The 19257-nt window shown below is 35.7% G+C and overlaps 1 protein-coding gene across 1 annotated transcript in view; it reads right to left on the minus strand.

The window, feature by feature from the left end:
* The window catches only part of LOC121370536 (cleavage stimulation factor subunit 3-like), a 66828-nt gene extending 51069 nt beyond the window's left edge, over nucleotides 1-15759 (minus strand). The window contains exons 1-3 of the mRNA XM_041495839.1: nucleotides 15548-15759; nucleotides 9361-9462; nucleotides 8223-8318 (exon numbers count right to left, since the gene is read on the minus strand). Coding sequence (XP_041351773.1) covers nucleotides 8223-8318; nucleotides 9361-9462; nucleotides 15548-15580 — 231 coding nt within the window. The 5' untranslated portion in view covers nucleotides 15581-15759. The remainder of the gene's footprint in view (nucleotides 1-8222; nucleotides 8319-9360; nucleotides 9463-15547) is intronic.
* Between the last annotated feature and the right edge of the window lie 3498 nt (nucleotides 15760-19257).

The raw sequence follows: 19257 nt of genomic DNA on the forward strand, positions 1-19257 counted from the left end.
CATATTGAGTTATGACGTAAGTTAGTTATTTAAAGTTTAAACGTAAAACATTTCAAGTATTGGCCGAGTATTTACAAACAAATGACAGCACACAAACCTTAATCGGATATGTCACCTAAAGAGGGAGATAGAGCTTAAAACCACTAAGATGTAGTAGTGGTGGGGGCATAATATTCATATTTACAAAATAAGACTTAAATGTAGCATTTGACAATATTTTTTCCACTATCCGCAAAGCATGACAATAGCAGTTATTTACTAGCCCAACACTGAATATCACTAGCCATGGGCTACCATAATCTAGAAGCTCTGGTTTGCTTAGAGATCCCTACAGCAAAATATTTTATAGCCCTGATCAAAATGACAAAAATCAAACACAATTTAAACAAGAGTACTGGTGAGGAGTTTGATGGAAAACCATATCTATATTAATGAATATGTTACTGGCATGATTCAAGTCTTAATTATATGAAATGTTTGCAATGGAATGGATGAACAGTTTGTTTTGGACTAACCACCATCCCAAGTTGTTCCTACATGTGGTTTGATGGTCTTGTATACATCTGTATGCAAGATATGATCTGGACAAGGACCGCGTCACAGTGACCTAATAATAGTACGTGACAAACTGCCATCCCAAGTTGTTCCTACATATGAGGTTGGATGGTCCTGTATGCAAGATATGGTCCGGACAAGAAAACATTAACAGACGGACACACAGATGTACGGACAATGCCATACCATAATACGACCCATCATAAATGGGCGTGTGTGTGTATATATATATATATATATAAAAAAAATCTGTGGTGATGTATTTTTATTTATCCAGCAATCACTGTATACATTAGCAAGATACGATGACTAGATAAATCTCTATATTTTCAGTCATTGACCAAAAATATAGGTCACGTGACATAGGCTCGACTCAATTAGAGTATTTCAGAGTAGATTTTCAATAAACATAGTCTTTAAAATATTTGCTGAAGTACAGTAAATACAAATAACGTTTAGTTTTGCAATCACAATACAAAACTTGTATATTTATTTGTGAATTAAGAGTTTAGAAACACTTTTTTAATGTGACAGAATGTAGCTAGCTTCTTACAAATAATGACGTCATGTATCTTGTATCACGTCATATGGCAAAAGCCTTGCTAAGTTGACGATACTCGCTTTGCGTACAAAAAACTGGAATAAATAATGATTTTCCAAATATTCCTGTAGGGTTGCAGAGCCTTGCTGCATTCGCCATTCTAACCTTCACAGGATAAAGCTGATATCTTAAGACAGTAACCAGTTATTCCCTATATAATAAAATGTCTTTGCTGAAGCTTTAACGTGTACATATACAAAAACAGTGACTGCACAACTCAGTAGTCTTTAACATAAGCACCATAAAGAGCTGAAGATCACTCTCTTGAAATGGTGCTGAGTAATCGCACATATTTTCAAGTAAAATGTTAAATTTGTTATTGCAAGGGGTCAACTTGTCATTCTTCTTAACTTTCCAGGTGAGTATAGATGGGAACGCGAGTAATCACTTGCCTTTCCTGGATAAGACTTACACAGTACATAGATATAAGGAAGTTGTGTAGTCCTATCTGGTCATAAAAGAAATCTGCTTAGCAATGCTTTTGTCACACCAGTTAACGAATCACTGGCCAGAACAGGATTTATCCTGCAACCACAGTTTCTATTGGCCAATTATGATGACTGATTAAAGCAAAGCAAAAAAAAAAAAAAAAAAAAAAAAAAAAATGTTTTATTTAACGTCACACTCAACACATTTTATTTATGATTAAATGGTGTCAGACACATGGTTAAGGACCACAAAGATATTGAGAGGAAATTTATTGTCGCCACTTCATAGGCAGCAAGCGATCTTTTATATGCACCATCCAACAGACAGGGTAGTATATACCACTGCCTTTGATATACCAGTTGTGGTGTACTGGCTGGAATGAGAAACAGCGCAATGGGCCCACCGGCGGGGATCGATCCCATACCGACCACGCATTGAAGGAGCACCTTACTACTGGGCTACGTCCTGCCCTTGATTAAAGCAAAGTCATAAACGTGTACTAGCAGATTATGACTTTTTACGTCACTCATGTAATGTCACATGTATAACAACATTACAAAATCGCTTATTTGACTTCTAGGTCATCGTTCAATGTAGCTGAAATAATCTTTTCCCCTTAATTTGTATGGTTTGCAGAATAAAGATAATAACTAGTTAATGACAGGACATCAGTTTTATCCTGTTCAGGCCAACTGGGAAATTCAGTTTGGCATGCCTTGCAGAATTTCTCATTCTTACTATCACAGGATAAATCCGATATCCTACGTCATTAACTAGTTATTCTCTACATAACTACTTCCAACTGGAATGATTCTAACATGCACAACTTAATGTAGAAATTGTGTCCACATTCATCAACTCATTCTTGAGAAATCATGTAAATAAAGTTCTTTAATAAGGTGTTGCCAACATTCACCATATAACCAGGTGTAGAACTGTATCCATTCATGGCTAACAAATGTGTGTTTGCGATATTATGAGTGTTGGGAAATGGGATGAAATTTTGTGATTGGTCATCAGTTTCCACAAACTGTTCAAAGATTAACTAATAATCAGTAAAAATGTGTATTGTTCTTTGGCGTATGGGATCTGTTACTTTACACCAAACAGGTTGCAAGTGCATTTGGATTTTTTTCTACATTAGAATATTTTAAATAATTTTTATGTACATTTTTAGTGTTCTAGCAAGGATTTTGACATGTCAGTGTTAGTTTACTTGTAGGGCATTTTAAATGCGAATGTTGTATTATTAAAGGCAAATGATGGATATGATCAAATGCTTGACATTCAATAAAACCCATACATGTACGTATAGATATGAAAACAAAGAAAAAAAAATAAACAAAAGAATAACAAGAATACTGGTGAGGTACATGATATGCCTGTCAGGAATTTGATGGAAAACCATATGTGCAGTAGACCGTGAAAAGTAGGTCACAGTGACCTAGTAATAGTACACGACACACCGCCATCCCAAGTTGTTCCTACATGTGAGGTTTGATGGTCCTATATGCACCTGTATGCAAGATATGGTCCGGACAAGAAAACGTTAACAGATGGACGTACGGACAGATGGACAATGCCATACCATAAGACGACTCATTATAGACGGGCATATAAAAACATGTCATGGTATCACTGGTACATCTGTGACTGAATGATGTATTGTGAAACATTTCTTAGCCGAAAATTCAACCCGGTGACAGCACTATACATGCTTTGAAAGGAAAGCAACTTTTTTATATATATATTTTTTTTTTTTTACTATTATTTTATAGTTTTTGTATGGCAGGAAGGCAATAATCAAGAGGCTGGATGGCAACAAATAGCACCCTTTTATTTATTGCTAGCTAGAACACTGATTTTATCAGGTATCATTAATACATCCAAGGACCACAGAATTACAAGAGAAAGTAACTCTAATATTATACTTGGTTATGAAGCTTGTACTTGATTACCTGGCGAAGTCAGAACCCGAGTCCATGGTGGGCGTGCCAGAACCGTAAGGATGTGGGCACGTTAATACAGTTCCCTTCCCCTTCCCTTGATTACCTGGTCAAATGACCAATGCTAGATGAACCAAATTGATTGGATCATCACTAGATATCACAAAATGGTGAAACTTACCGTGTGACCTATAAAAGAGCTTGTACGATGCAAGTAAAATACATAATGATCACACTTTCCTTAATATATGAACAATTTTTACTGCGATCAAATGTTATAAATGTAACACCCCCCAAAAAAGGTTTGAACCAGCACCCCACCACTCAACCCATCCCACCCCATTTTCAAAGGTTATGAAAAATCTGAAGTCACTTTCAGCTAATCACCAATAATTTCAAACCTGAAACAAAATGTGTCTTCCACTTTGAAAAGTTAAGTTTGTTTTGTTTAATGACACCACTATGTCAAACATTTGGTAATTCAGTCATGGTCTTTAGAGGAGACACCAGCTACATTTTTCCATTAGTAGTAAGGAATCTTTTATATAAAACATCCCACAGAATTTTGATATACCGGTAGTCTTCAGTAAACCCACTTCACTTTTTCCATTTCCATTAAATCTTTTATATGCATCATGCCAAAGGCATGACAGCACATACTACAGACTTTAATATACCAGTCATGGAGCACTGATTAGGATGGAAAAAGCCCAATCGGAGAATAGGCTCGCTGAGGGGGTTCTATCCTATGATTCAAGCATCTCAGGTGAGCACTCTACCAATGAGCACCATACATTTATACCACAACTAGAGTACAATTATCGGCTATTAGATGTTTGACATATAGTATCAGAGGAAATCAGCTACATTTTTCCATTATATGCACCAATCTAGATAAGATACACATACCAAAGCCTTTGATATACCTGTCGTGGTGCATTGGTTGAAACAAGAATTAGCCCTATGGGCCCACCAACAGGGATTGATCATAGACCAACCATGCATCAGGTGGGCACTTTACCCCATGAAATTCAATATAATTTCTATGTCTTAAAAGGACATACGCTAGTTTTAACCCGTGAAAATCAACACTAAGTTTAGTTAGTCTACAAACCTGTAACACATTTGGATAAAGTTACAATTGAGTGCAACACGAGTCTGTGACTTTGAAATGGTGAAATACCCTCTAAAAATAGACCAAAACTCGAAACCATGACTTACTTTTAGACGCATGTGCATTTTAAAAAATATGAGAAATGCATTTTGTTATATTAAAAACACCAGGATGACCAAAGACACTTCGAACGTACGGAAATGGATAATCTCAACAATAAAATCTAAGTAAAGTATGATTTCAATTATCAAAAAAGGGCTGTAATAGTAAAAAATATACCTTAGTGTTTATAAACTAGGGTATGTCCCTTTAATATATGCTATGAAAAATCCAACATCGTGAGGACCACGTGACTAGTAGTTTTAGGGAGTACTCTACCGTAACAACTACCTTTGTAAAAAATCAACATCTAGGTGGACCATAAAAAATTTCAATTAACCACCCTTATGCCAGAGCACTGCCTCAATTTTCTGTTATACAAGGGCAGTATACCATCTGCATAGTTGTTATCAGTTGCTACTAAACGTAACAAGTAACTTCAAACCAATGTGTTATAAATATGTCGAGGCCAGCCTACTTATAATCATAAAATAAAGATTTCAAAAGGAATTTCAGAATTTAACTTTTCTTTTTCTTTTTTTTAAATAAGGTACTATTTCTTAAGCTGGACTATATTAAGCTGCTACACCATGTAACGACACAACAAAAGGTGGTGTGGTGCTATAAATTTAATCCGAGTTTGAAAAAGTTAAGATTTAGGTATTTCACTGTGAAAATATATATGCAAATAAAACAAGAAGACAACGCAGAATAACAAGTAAGATTATGATTAGTTGGCAATGTTTATTTCTGTGGCATTACCCAACCACATGTAAAATAAACAATAATGAAATGCAGTAAATATCTGTACAGAGACAAACATGGTGTGACACAAATTACTCATCATTATTTACCAATAGAGGTGTTCAATGTAAACCAAAGCAATGAGTACAAGTATAATGCATGATTAAACAAAACAACATTTATAACCTGAAATAAAATCTATTATTAAAATTGTCATTCATCTCCATTTCGAAATAGCATGCAATCACCATACCAAAGATATATACGCATTCGTAACATTAATTTTTCATGGGAAAAAACGTATTTGGGTATAGCTAATTACTTACCATCAATTTGAAATGAGTATAGGGTGTACTTACCTGTTGCAATACTTACCTATCGCAATGTTAAATGTTATCCATAGTAATACTTTATGTATGACTTCAAGTTTTGCCCTACTATCTCATTTTTTAAAAACCTTTTTTGGTATTATCTTGAATATTAAATAATCCTAGATTTATAGCCATTGTCATATTTCCAGGTTTTAAAAAAAATATCTATTATGATACTGGTCATATGTCGGTAGTAGCTAAACCTGGATGTTAATGTTTGTCATCTCTCAATAATTTTGTACATATTAAAACAAAAGTCAGGTCAGCAATGTCCCTTAAACTTTAAAACAACTCCTTGATGCGCACCTTACAACACTGCAGTAAACCAAAATTCTTTCAAATCCAACATCCATTAATCTCATTAATCATATAAATGATCCTTACCTGCTTCACTTGTACTTGTATAAATATATCAAAAGCCAACAATAATATTTTTACCAGTAGTTTATTATGTTATTAAATAGGAAATACCACACACAATTATTATGCTTTAAAAGCTAGTTTTTAAAACTGTCACATCAGCATAACTTACACAAATAAGCTCTTAAAGAAACTCAATTTTTAAAGTATATTCCAAATTTTTAAACTACAGTTGATGAACATTTACTCAAATGGCTCTTTTGTTTTTTATTTTTGTAAAAATATTTTAAAATTATATATGGAAATGGCATAATTTATAAATATTTAAAAATGTCTTAGAAATTATCCAACTAAGAGATACATTTTACTTAGTGCTGATTATTCTAACACAAATTCTGCAATCATACAATCTATCAACTCAAACTGCAATCATACCATCAATCAACCAACATGCAAACATACCACCCATCAATTCACACACAATCATACCACCCATTAACTCACCACGCAATCTTATCACCTATTAACTCAACATGCAATCTCACCACCCAACAACTCATATGCAATCATATTCTTCATCAATTGAACATATAATCAACCACCCAACAACTTAAACCATAACACCAACATGCATGTACTTACAATCTATTACCTTAAAACACCATCAAACACCCATCAATTCAACAGACAATTATACTACCCATCGACTCAACACACAATTATACCACCCATTGACTCAACAGACAATTATACCACCAATCGACTGAACACACAAATATACCTCCCATTGACTCCAACAGGCAATTATACCACCCACCCACCCACTGAACACACAATTATACCACCCACCCAACACACAATTATACCACCCATCGACTCAACACACAATAATACCGCCCATCAACTCAACAGACAATTATACCACCCATAAATTCGCATCCAGGTGTTACTTTCCTTGAAAACAGGAGGCTACTTGACAAAATTAGGTGGCAATATTAAAGAGTTTTATAAATGTAAGCATTAAAAATAGGTGGTGGTGGTGGCAGCAATAGTCACTCAAAATCACCTGCTGCCTACTAATGACCATACATCAATTCACATGTAATCACACCACACATCATCTCACACATGAATGAATACACAATCATACCACACATCATCTCACATGTAATCACGCCACAAACTCACACAATCACACCACACATGAATAAATACACAATCATACCACACATGAATAAATACACAATCATACCACACATCAACTCACACAATCATTTTACATGAATTAGCCATGTAATATCAAACATCAATTCAACATCCAATCATACTACCCATTAACTAAACATGCAATCATACCAAACATCAACTTGCTTTCAGAAGAAACAACAAGAACACATAGAAAACTCAAGAAGACATACGGTTTCAACAATGGTTTTTATGCAGCATTGTCAGTATGACTAATGAATAAAAAAAACCCAACAATATCTTCAAACAGCTCTAAATAAAGAAAGCTGAGATACTGTACAAGTTGATATTGTTACCGAACAGGCTGGCTGGGTGGACGTTTTAACAGAGCAGCGTAATATTGAAAAGTGAGCACCAGTTTGATGCCATCAGTGGAATTTCACCAAGGATGAACGTCTTAATCTTTAATCAAAATATGCAACAAACAAAAATACAAGTCCATATTCAACAATAAAGAATTAATTCTTTATCTAAGAAAGTTAAATCTGTAGTTTGTAATGGTATTAATACATTCTCTAGTCATATGCCACAAATCTTGGTTCTGGAATGGTATTTCAGCAATCATATATTATAACAAATTCTTGCAGCTTCACAACTTTACTTGGGAGTAAAACAATGTTGAGATGATGTGGAATAATTTTACAATAAATGTAAATCTTGTGTTATCTGTGTTTAAACATAACCCACCAAAATACCAATAACAATATCAGTTTGTAAAGTAGCATTACTGAAAAGTGAAGTACACATATTCTATTAACCTCTTGTTCTATATAGATCTTCCAGTATTTGCCAGCATTAGGAAACTGCTCCACGAGTCGCTCATAAATGATTCGTGCCTCCTCTATCTTCTTCATCTGAAAAGACAAATTCAAAGACCATAAGTCACAGTAAAACAGCTTGATCCTGTTGTTTCATTTAATCATGTTTATCTTAGATTCATGATCTACATTTATCTAAATGAACAGTCACAGTCAGGTAATAAACAGGGGTGGGAACTGGTGAACTGTAAAAAAAGAAAAAGAAAAAAAAGGAGGAAATTTAGAGGGGTCTCGGAAATTCTTGAAATCCTAGGTTAAAATCTGTGCTATCCGACACATTTTGGAGGAAAGGACAATTAAAATGCAAGGAAACCCAATGTTCCATGAGGGGAAAACAGCTGATCCGAGGAGAATTCCCACCCCTGAATAAAATAATTTGAAAATATTAGAAATATTAACATCTGAACCAGCCATGTTCTATTATGCATTTTTCAAATGAAACAACATTCTAAGAGTACTGCTGGCTAATACACATTCCATACCAGGCCCAAATGTTTTTCATATTTCCTAAATTCAAGGACTATAACTCTGTGAAAAATCAGTATATTACCATGAAAGCTATACAAAAATGTTCTGCTCAATATCTAAAGGCACTGTGAAAAAAATATCTGGAAAACTATATGTGGGACAGACAGAAAGACGAGAGAGAAAACATATAGTCTCCTCCAGTTGGATCAATAGGGGACAAATAATGCAAACAAAACACTGGAGATTTCGCTAAAGCCAAGTTTTTAATAAAATCTAGGGTTATCATTTTTTTTTTTGGAGCCAATCTCCACAAAAATAAGCAACTGGATTTTTAGTTATTCCACTCAAAACTTCCTTTCCTCATGAACAAGTTTCAAAGTTGGAAAAATAACACACATTCCTTCATTGTTTTACTATGGTGTATCACTCATCCACTTACATAGTAAGTTAAGTATAGGCATTTTCCCCCATGCCAGCTGCAAGTAAGTCCATGATACCTGAATGAAATGGGGTAGGATTCCACAGGAAAACAGTAAATTCCAAACCATTTATGATTTAGCCAAATAAACATATAACAGACAGATGCTGCATAACAAGACGTATAAATTACCTGTGCATCTCTGATGAGGATGCTCCATGCTTCCGTATCCCATGGACATGCTGCAATCCGACGTTCAGCTTTCACCAGCTTGTCTGCAATGTACCCAACTTCCTGCAACCAGAGTAAGTCTTGGGAATTAATCCACCAAACACAAAGATTTATACTGATGGAAAAAAATAAGGGAACACATCAATTTGTAGACCAAATTTAATTCACTACTAGCGTAGTAATGTCTGTATTTCATACCAAGTTGTAATTTGGAGCTAAATGTCTGTAGTGTTGGATGTGCTGCCTATATGTTCCCAGTCAACTTCGGACAATATGAATTGATTTTTGATGCAGTCATTATTTCTTGTTGCTATCTGTGTGATCTGTTATTTCTTTCCATCAGTATAGTTTAAATGCTGTATTAACATAGGGCTCTTGGTGACCTTCATGACCCGGAAGCTCGGGTCAAATATGCATGAAACCACAAATCTAATGCAGCAGAGACAAAGAGCAGTGTCTTAGTGACACATAAAAATTGTATTTTTTTCATCCTCGGGGGTTAAAAAAATACCAAAGCCTCCTCCCAAAACTAAAAATGCTTCGGTTTTGACACTGGTGATGCATTGCACCATTACGTCACAGGCCCTGATGATGTAAAAACATTGTAAATAACATATGTATATAATAATGAAATTCAAAACAAGTTGTTTCCTATACATATTTAGCTGCAAGTTCATCAAACCATCTTAACACTGAATAAGGTATAGATCTATAATTGTGTGCATTAAATTATTTGAATAGTACATATTGTAATAACAAAAACAAATTGTCTGCATCAGAGTTTGTCAGAAAGTGGTAGTTCCGTAATTATATTTCTATAGCACTGCTCCTGTAATTTTTTAATAACTCCATTCCTGAAAGGGAAAAGAAGTTAGATTACACTACTGAACTAAACAACATAAAATTAGAAGAAAACATCATTGGTTTATTAGTTCATTTTCGCAACATGTCTCTACATTTACCAATTACTTCATAAAGTTATTTTTTACTTGCCGTAGCATTTTGCAGGGCACAATATTTCACTCGAACTGCAGTTCTGTTCGCTTGTCGGTTACGCAAAATTAAATTTATGCAAAATGCAAAGCGGTTACGTTGTGACCTGTAGACGTTCAAAAATTAAAACCTGCAAACATCACGATTACAGGAAGTTTATTATACAGTTGAGTATTGTAATTTCGAGACCCTAAAGTTTGACTAGTATTACGACAAATGTTTCAAACTGATTTTTAGATACTTGATGCGCAGCAAACCAGTAGACAACATTATATTGCAACAGGTGTTCCTTGTAACCAGTCTAAACTAAATTCTCAGTATAGAGTCAAACCAAAAGTTTTAAAGAAATATGCATGGACCACTGGGGCCGGCTAAATGATCTACTGCCTGCTATTTTATCTCTAATGGAATATGTATATTCAACATAATATTTTACAAATGTTGAAAACGGTTTTAACATAAACAGGAATCCAAAGTGTCACAAAAGTTGAAAAATACTAACATCGCATATTGAGCTTTAAAAAACAAACATTTGGAACGTCACTGTAGTATAGAAGTACCATCGATAAAGTGAAAATAACTTGGCCACCGCAAAAGAAGAAAAGGAATCTGGAAGTGTATCTATTTTCTTTGAGTACTAGGGCTGACATTTAATCCTTTTACAATATTGTTAACTTTAGCAAGCATTAAAGAATCTGTTTTATAAAATGTTTTCTTTTGCATTTTGTTTTAACTTTATGTTTGAGCTCAAAATTGTGTACTTAAAATATAATTTCAACATAACTTTGAGGTAACTGATCAGTTAACCCACAGGTTAAGCAAATATAATTCATGTAACCAAACAATTGGTTACCTAGGTAAAAACCATGTCAGTGTTTCTGCCAGAAAGAAAGGTTTGGGTATGGTGTCATGGAACTGAATGCATCCACAGTCAACACAAGGTATGGAGGGCCTTCCCCAGAAAGAAAATTGGTTAAGTTTAAGGTTAGGGTTAAGAAAATCATACAGTAATCAGGGATTTACCTTGTTTTTCTGAAATGGGGGTCCCTTGGACTCACCTCTTTCTTTTCTGGGGGTCCCAACCTGAAAACAAAGGGTCCCAAAACCACACAAACGACAGAGAGCTGCAGACAACAAATCACGTGTATACTATATGTTTCATTTAAGTAAATTTAACAAGCTGTGTTGTTTTTCCTTTCGGGAAATCAATGTCGGTATTCATTGTTTATTCTTTCAAAATCAACATTTCACTTTGATCTGTATAATTATTTGAACCATTTCCTGCAAGCTAAATGACACTCACAATACCATGCGTTGTTTATGATTCGTGCTACTTGTTTGTTAATGCAAATCAGAACATATAACCAATTTGCTTTATTCGCCCGGGAATTTCCGATTGTGTTCGGCCTGTTGACGAGAAGTTCCGAATGATCTCAAATCCGCGATCTCTTTCCGGAAATTACCAACTTTACCCGATTAAGTGCAGCAAAGGATAAAGATGCAGTGTTCCCAGAGATTAAAACTTTTTGTTTTCGATATGGGGAATCCCCATTTGAATACGCAGTTTATAGGTAGAAAAGAAATAGTGTGTTACACAGAATGATCGATCTTTGATAGTGGACAGGGTTACTGAAAATGTCAGATATTTTATGCGTCCCACAGGACGCAGTATCTCTATTTTTGCAGGTCCAGTTAAGTTTTAGTGCGTCCTATACGCAAGTTTTGTGCGTCTGGTAAATCCCTGCAGTAATGATAAGAGTAATCAATTTTGTCAAAAGGTTAAAGGAAACATGTCACGTAAACCATATTTGGCACCAACCATGTACAAGTAATTATAAATTGAATCACCTAAAAAAAAAAAAATCTAAAAAATTAATTACTTAAAATCTCTCCATAAAAGAACCCCAGATACGAGCTCTTAGCGGAAATTGCCGATCTTTAATGAGCAGGGCAATCACGAGGTCCGTGACGTCAGAGACGCGTCGCTTGATCTGAAGCCTTACACTTAAAAGCATTAGTCCGTACCACTCATAAAGAATCTAAGACTTGCACAGCTTACCAAAACAATGAGTGTTCGTTCGCAAAACGTTTTGCCGTATCAATATGAGCTGTTAGTAAATGAAGAAAGACACACATTTACTTACAACAGTGATACTGAAGAAAAAACGGATAGCGAGTCGGAGGGTGGAGAAACTGATGGTGCCAGACCAGACCGGTCGACCAATTTACAGCCCGGAGCCCGAAAGTAACCCGGAGACAAAACCAAAACTCGATGCTAATGCCGAGGTGTATACTGTTCATATTTAGCATAAAGATACACCTCGATATGATGTATTTAAATATGTAAAAAATATAAATGTAGGACAAACATTTTTGGGTTGTTGTTTTTTAGAAAATATCGCATTTTTTATGTTCGGGCTGTACATAATGAAATCTGTACGCTTTAATTTACGACAAGGCGCTTCACTTTCATTAACCTGGCTTGTAAAACAACATAAATGACTTGAGAGTATAATCAACTTTTAAACTAAATATACTTCTATTTGCATCAATAGAACGAAATGGGGTTATAGTATTTTTCTCTCATAAAAAAAAGTAGCATATTATTAGGCCTATTGGTAGGGTGCGTTAGAGTAAAAATGACCACTCACGATACCCAATTGATAATTTTCTTTTCTTTGGTACTACGTAATTGGTCAGTTTTGTAATTTTAGATGGGAAAGTCTACTTAATCAAGGGTTTTACAGCATTATTTACAGTAATGAAGCAGGGCGGCTGATAATGTCCATTAACATTGTACTATAGTCGCGACAGGTTACGCCACAATACCCTGTGATCTTAAAAAAACTGGCACGTATTTTGTACATATGTCTAGACCGTGGTAATCACTTACCTAGTCGATACCCTGCAATATACACCTGCCAATCAGGAATCACATGTGTAGGCCACGGAAAGAAAGGACCAATTAACTAAAACAACACTCCAATTCTCAAGTCAGCCCGTGGATGAAACATAATAGTTATTTCGACACCGACAGTAGTGGTTTATTTTGTATTGAACTTCGTGTTGCTTCGGGCGATGAGGAACGTTTTTGTGACGTATTCCGCCCGAAGATTAAAAACATTATTTAAAATTATTATTGTTTTCTACACGTTTTTTAAAAACATATTTAAATACATCGTACTGAGATGTATCCTCATGCCAAATCCCATGTTTGTATATGCCATATTTAATTACTTATTGACGTTTCCTTCTTCGGACGGTGAATACAGATTTTGTTATGTAGGCCTACAGCCCTAACATGAAAAATCTTTTTTTTCCAAAAAAATAAATAAATAAAAAATTCTACATTTTTGTTTTTAACATATATAAATACATCATGCTGAGGTGTATCTTTGTGCCAAATATGTACAATGTACACCTCGGCATTCGCAACCGAGTACTGTTTTTGTCTCCGGGTAACGTTCGGGCTCCGGGCTGTAAATAGGCTGACACCAAAGTACTATGCGGTGTTGGTGTCCAATCTTTTCTTTTGCGATAAAATACACGCGTCTTTCTTCGGATACAATCCTTTGGAAAACCATAAAAAGACAATCCCGATCGTTTAAAGTGTTTATTTTTACACCCAAAGGCCGCGCAGTACGGCACTGTTGGACTGAAAAGATCGTAAGCCCCTTACTCCATATATAAACAGTTAACAACAATGGAAGAGTACAGCGGCTCTGACGTCACTTCCCTTTTTTTCCGGACGCTCACGAAGAAATATGCATAAATCGTACTTTGATACTGATTAGCGTAATTTCTTCATTTTAAGTTAACTAAACGTATTTTATTGTTATAAAGTTATTTGTATATTATTTTTATATCATTTTTCTTTTAAAATGAGCTATAATATGGTCTCGTGTCATGTTTCCTTTAACTTAAAAAAAAATAAAAAAATCTGCAAAAATGTTTGGGTATGGCACCGTACCTGTTTTACCCTCTGGCAGAAACCCTGTATGTGAACCGACTTCCGAATACCTCAGATTTCGAAATATTATCCCCTCTGAGGTGTGCGATTTTTCAATGCCCATTGTTTTTCTTGTTATAAATGTATACTCTTCAAGAGGGGTGAAAGGATGTGATGTAACATTGTCATAACATACGTTGTGTTAAAAATACTTCGGAGGCTTCCACCCCTCTTGAAGAGTATACCATAAAAAAGTAAAATGGCAGACGGCAGAAAACTACATGTATTTTGACCTATGCGATCTCAGCGAAGTTGATATCGGTGACATTGTTAGTCTATGTGCAATCTATGTCATTTACATTATGCTTTTTTCACAATTTCTGTCTGTATAAAATATGGAGAAAAATCTAACAGTAATTAAAGGTAGTCCTGAGAGTAAATTATCGTAGTTGTCAACAATCTGGTTCGGACTTTAGGCCTATTCCTACATACCTATTATCATTTCTTTTTCTTCTTTTTATTATTCTATCTACTTTTGAATTGTCTAAATTTCATTACTTTTTTTAAAGAAAGCCAAAAGTTACACGCTCGCCATTTTCAGGACCTCACGTGAGCTTTGTAGGCTAACAGTTATGAACTAATAGACAATTTAACAGACTTCGCTGATTTCCGTAATGAGTTCATTTCTGTAGGCTACAGAAGTCACCATTTAATTCAATTAAAAAAAAATTACATATCTATATAAACAATATAAATGAGTTAGCCGTATCAGACGTAATGCATTACCTTACAAAAGTGGACTGTTTCTAATTAATAAACACTCGTCTGATTGAAATTACGTGCACTGTACAAGTGCAATCACACTCCCGCACATTAAAAGACAATGTCTGCCTTTCATCCCTACTGACCAATATAGGGCAGTAACTGTTGGATATTTTACAAACATTTGATATGCCATATGGGGAAAGGGAAGAACTTTGACAATTCTTTCCACATGTGTAATGTTTTAACTTTTAGTGGAAAGCATGTAAAAATTAGCTCCTATACATTTTGTCTAGACAAAGCCCTAAATAGGCTGGAAAGGTCAGATGTCTAATTCTTCTCGCCATTCTTAGATACTATGTCCTGCAATGCCAACGCAACCTTTTAAAATTAAAAAAAAAAAAATTAAAAAAAAAAAAAAGAGAAAGAAATAGGTCAACAAACCTCGGGTGGAAGGGCTGGCACATGATTGGCCATGATACGAGAAATTAGTTTTTTTTCTAGGTTTTCCAGATGCTTATTCCTTTATATTAGTATTTGCATCCATTTTTACGAAATATAAAACATTATTCCACTTGTTATAGGCTAAAATGCATCAATAAATTTTTTCTTTCTTTCACCATGTCACAAAATGGCAGCATGTTGCTTCCGGTGGGGTGAACATAAAATGCGGACCGGACCGGACCGGAACGAAACGAGAACTGGGCCGAGTTCAGTTATACAGAGCTAAAAAAAAAACCAACAAACAAAACAAAAACGTCCGGTAGACTGGTTTATGCTCTTCGCCGACACGTTAAACTAAATGACCACGTCAGGAACCAATAGATTTGTACACATTTTTTCATTTTAAAGCTTAATATTTTAATATTGTTCTTTAAAAGAAAGGGAAATGTTTTATTTAGAGACACACTGAACACATTTCATTTACGGTTATATGGCGTCGGACATATGGTTAAGGACCACACAGATATTGAGAGAAAAAATCCGCTGTCGGCACTTCATGTGCTACTTTTTTCTATTAGCAGCAAGGGATCTTTTATATGCACCATCCCATAGATAGGATAGCGAATACCACGGCCTTTGCTGTACCAGTCGTGGTGCACTGGCTGGAGCGAGAAATAGCCCAATGGGCCCACTGACGAGGATCGATCCCAAACCGACCGCGCACCAAGCGAGCGTTTTACCACTAGGCTACGTCCCGCACCTTTGTTGTTTAAAAAGGATTCCAACATAAGCAAGGTTACTGTTTCCTCACACCTATAGTCTACTGTCTACCTATTCATTCTCTCAGACCATCCAGTGCACCACGTCTGGTATATCAAAGGCTGTGATATGTGCTGTCCTGTCTGTGAGATGGTACATATAAAAGATCCCATATGCTACTAAGGGAAAAATACAGCTGTTTCCTCTCTAATACAATATGTCACAATTACCAAATGTTTGACATTCATTAGCTGATGATTAATAAATCAATGTGCTCTAATGGTGTCGTTAAACAAAACACACTTTAGCCTATTCATTCATTTCCTCCTTATAACACGTAAAAGAGGCGGATCCAGGATTTTGTAAGGGATGCGGTGGTCACAAAATTGTAAAATAGGCAACTTTGAGTTTTCCGAAGGCAAATCAGCCAATCTCCCGAAAGGAGCAGATATGTGTGGGACATTTTATAATATATACATAGCCAGTGACATGTTTCCAGAGCAAATTATTGTGTTTTTTGCTACTGTTCTGTTCGGAACATTTTGTGTAAAAAGATTTTTAGAATTTATCAAAATTTATATAAATATGATTTAGGCTAAAGGGAAGTTTAAAATGCATTTTTAGGCTAATAGTTGTTGTTAAGCCTAAAATGGGGTTGGGTGTGTAACCAAAGTAGGCTATCCACCACATCCATCCATAGGTATAAACCTGCTACCTACTAGACTATAATAACGATAAATGGGTCAAGAAAAACGGGCCATGATAAACTATACGCTTAGGCTACGTACAAATTAAACGTTTAACCAAAATTGCAACTAAAGTTAATACAGTAGGCCTAATAACAATTAGCCCGAGTACTCTGACTGTAAGAGAGCTATAGACGGACATTTGGACATAAATACGCTCTCATTACAGTCAGAGACCAAGCTATGTATTTTTTTGGCAATTTGCCGACAACCAAAAAGTTGACAAAGACTTCCGCTCTAATACCACAACAATCTTATGTTTGACGTCAAATACCTTTACATCAATCATTTTCAAGTTAATTGATTAAAAGTAATTCAGATATTAATCACTAATACACACACTACAGAAAGAAACCCGACAGCACCCACATTCAGCTAAGCTTCGGCAAACTCCGGGCAGCAGAATTCTAAGTTCGCCGACCTATATCGTGACGTTTCGTCACATGATCGCCCACTCAGCCATTCCGTCTTCCAGGGGCCGTCTCAAAACGACAAGTGCCTACAGTGAAATAGCATTATCATTATTATTAGCGCTGAACATGGATGCCAAAATCATGCCACTGTACTGCATTCCACACATTCTACTTTTGTTTTCTCTCCATGTCTCATAGCCCTATATAATATAACCGGCGGCAAGCATATGGCAAAATTACATAAAATGAGAGTGCTCCAAATTCCTCACTTTTCCTTGCACGGGTACTCGAGTAATCGTGGAGACAGGAAATCTTTTATATGCACCATCTCAGTCAGGACAGCACATACCATGGCTAGAACGTGAAATAGCCCAATGGGCACTTTTACCACTGGGCCATAACCCCGCCCTAGGTAGCCTAACGGCATAAAGTTACTTTCAGTGTTCCGATATTATTGACTTTACTATGGATGATGAATTAAACCCCCTCCAAAAAACCCTGCCATTTAAAAAAAAAAGTAGAGGGGGAAGACACTTCAAACGACGAAGTAGTCACGGGACCTATCATGGGCGTACATAGGATTTTAAAAAGGGGGGTTCCAAAATAGATTGCAGAGATATTGGGCATATATTTCTATGTTGAGTTTTGAAAAGGGGGGTTCCAAAATAGATTGCAGAGATATTGGGCATATATTTCTATGTTGAGTAAATATAATAATGTCAGATATCAATGTCAGATATATTAAATTATAAAAAAAAGCGATTTCAGGGGGGTTTCGGTCGAACCCATCGAACCCCCCCTATGTACGCCCATGCCCATACATGTACGTGGCATACCCAGTTTGTTGAGACTATGGGTGGCTTATTTTTAAAAAACTACAATACTAAAATATTACGCCTATGAAAGTGTAGAAATGTGAGCAGAGCTCTACGTTAAGATATCTCATTCGGTTCCGTTCTGATCCGCGTTTTACCAACACCCATAGCTGCCTACCACCGGGTAGAAATAAAAAAAAGATTCCCGCTCCAATACAATAACCTTATGTTTCACGTTAACTACCATTACTTACATTGATCATGTTCGACTTCGCTGATAACAAACATTTGACATATTAATCATAATGCACACACTACAGGAAGAAACCCGCCATCACCTACGTATTTAATCGGAACATTATTGAAAGGGGGTACTGTCGGGTTTGTTCCCGTAATCAGTGGCGGATCTAAAAAGGTCCCCAGGGGCCCGCCCTCCTAAATTTCATTTGTTTTCGTTGGAGAATCACTTAGTGATCCTTTGTGGCCAGCGGCCACATGTTATTGGGTCCCCCCTAATAGGATTTTCTGGATCCGCCACTGGTGTACGTAATAATGTTACGTTACCGAGTATATTGGTTAATATGTAAAATAAAGTCGAAAATTATCAGTGTAGGCTACTTGTATTTAACGTGAAACATAAGGTTATTGTTTTATTAGAGCTGGAATCTTGTAATTGGTTACCCGACAGTATCCACTCCCCCTTTAAATAATCTTCTGGTTAAATACGTAGACCTAGCTGACAGTGTGCTGACGGTTGTTTTCCTGTAGTGTGTGTATTAGTGATTAATACAGTATGTCAAAATACAGTAGACCCACCAGGCATAAAATAATAAAACAGTACCTCCTGCCTCTCCATATAGATTCTGAAAGTGCCCTTTCATACAAATAACAGATAAACGGCACATCACTAACACTGTTTTTATTTATAAAAGCAAATTAAAGTTTTATTGTGATGTAAAAGTTGAGATGAGCTCCCC

This window comes from Gigantopelta aegis, chromosome 4 (assembly GCF_016097555.1).
Source record: "Gigantopelta aegis isolate Gae_Host chromosome 4, Gae_host_genome, whole genome shotgun sequence".
In the NCBI taxonomy this organism is placed as follows: Eukaryota; Metazoa; Mollusca; class Gastropoda; order Neomphalida; family Peltospiridae; genus Gigantopelta; species Gigantopelta aegis.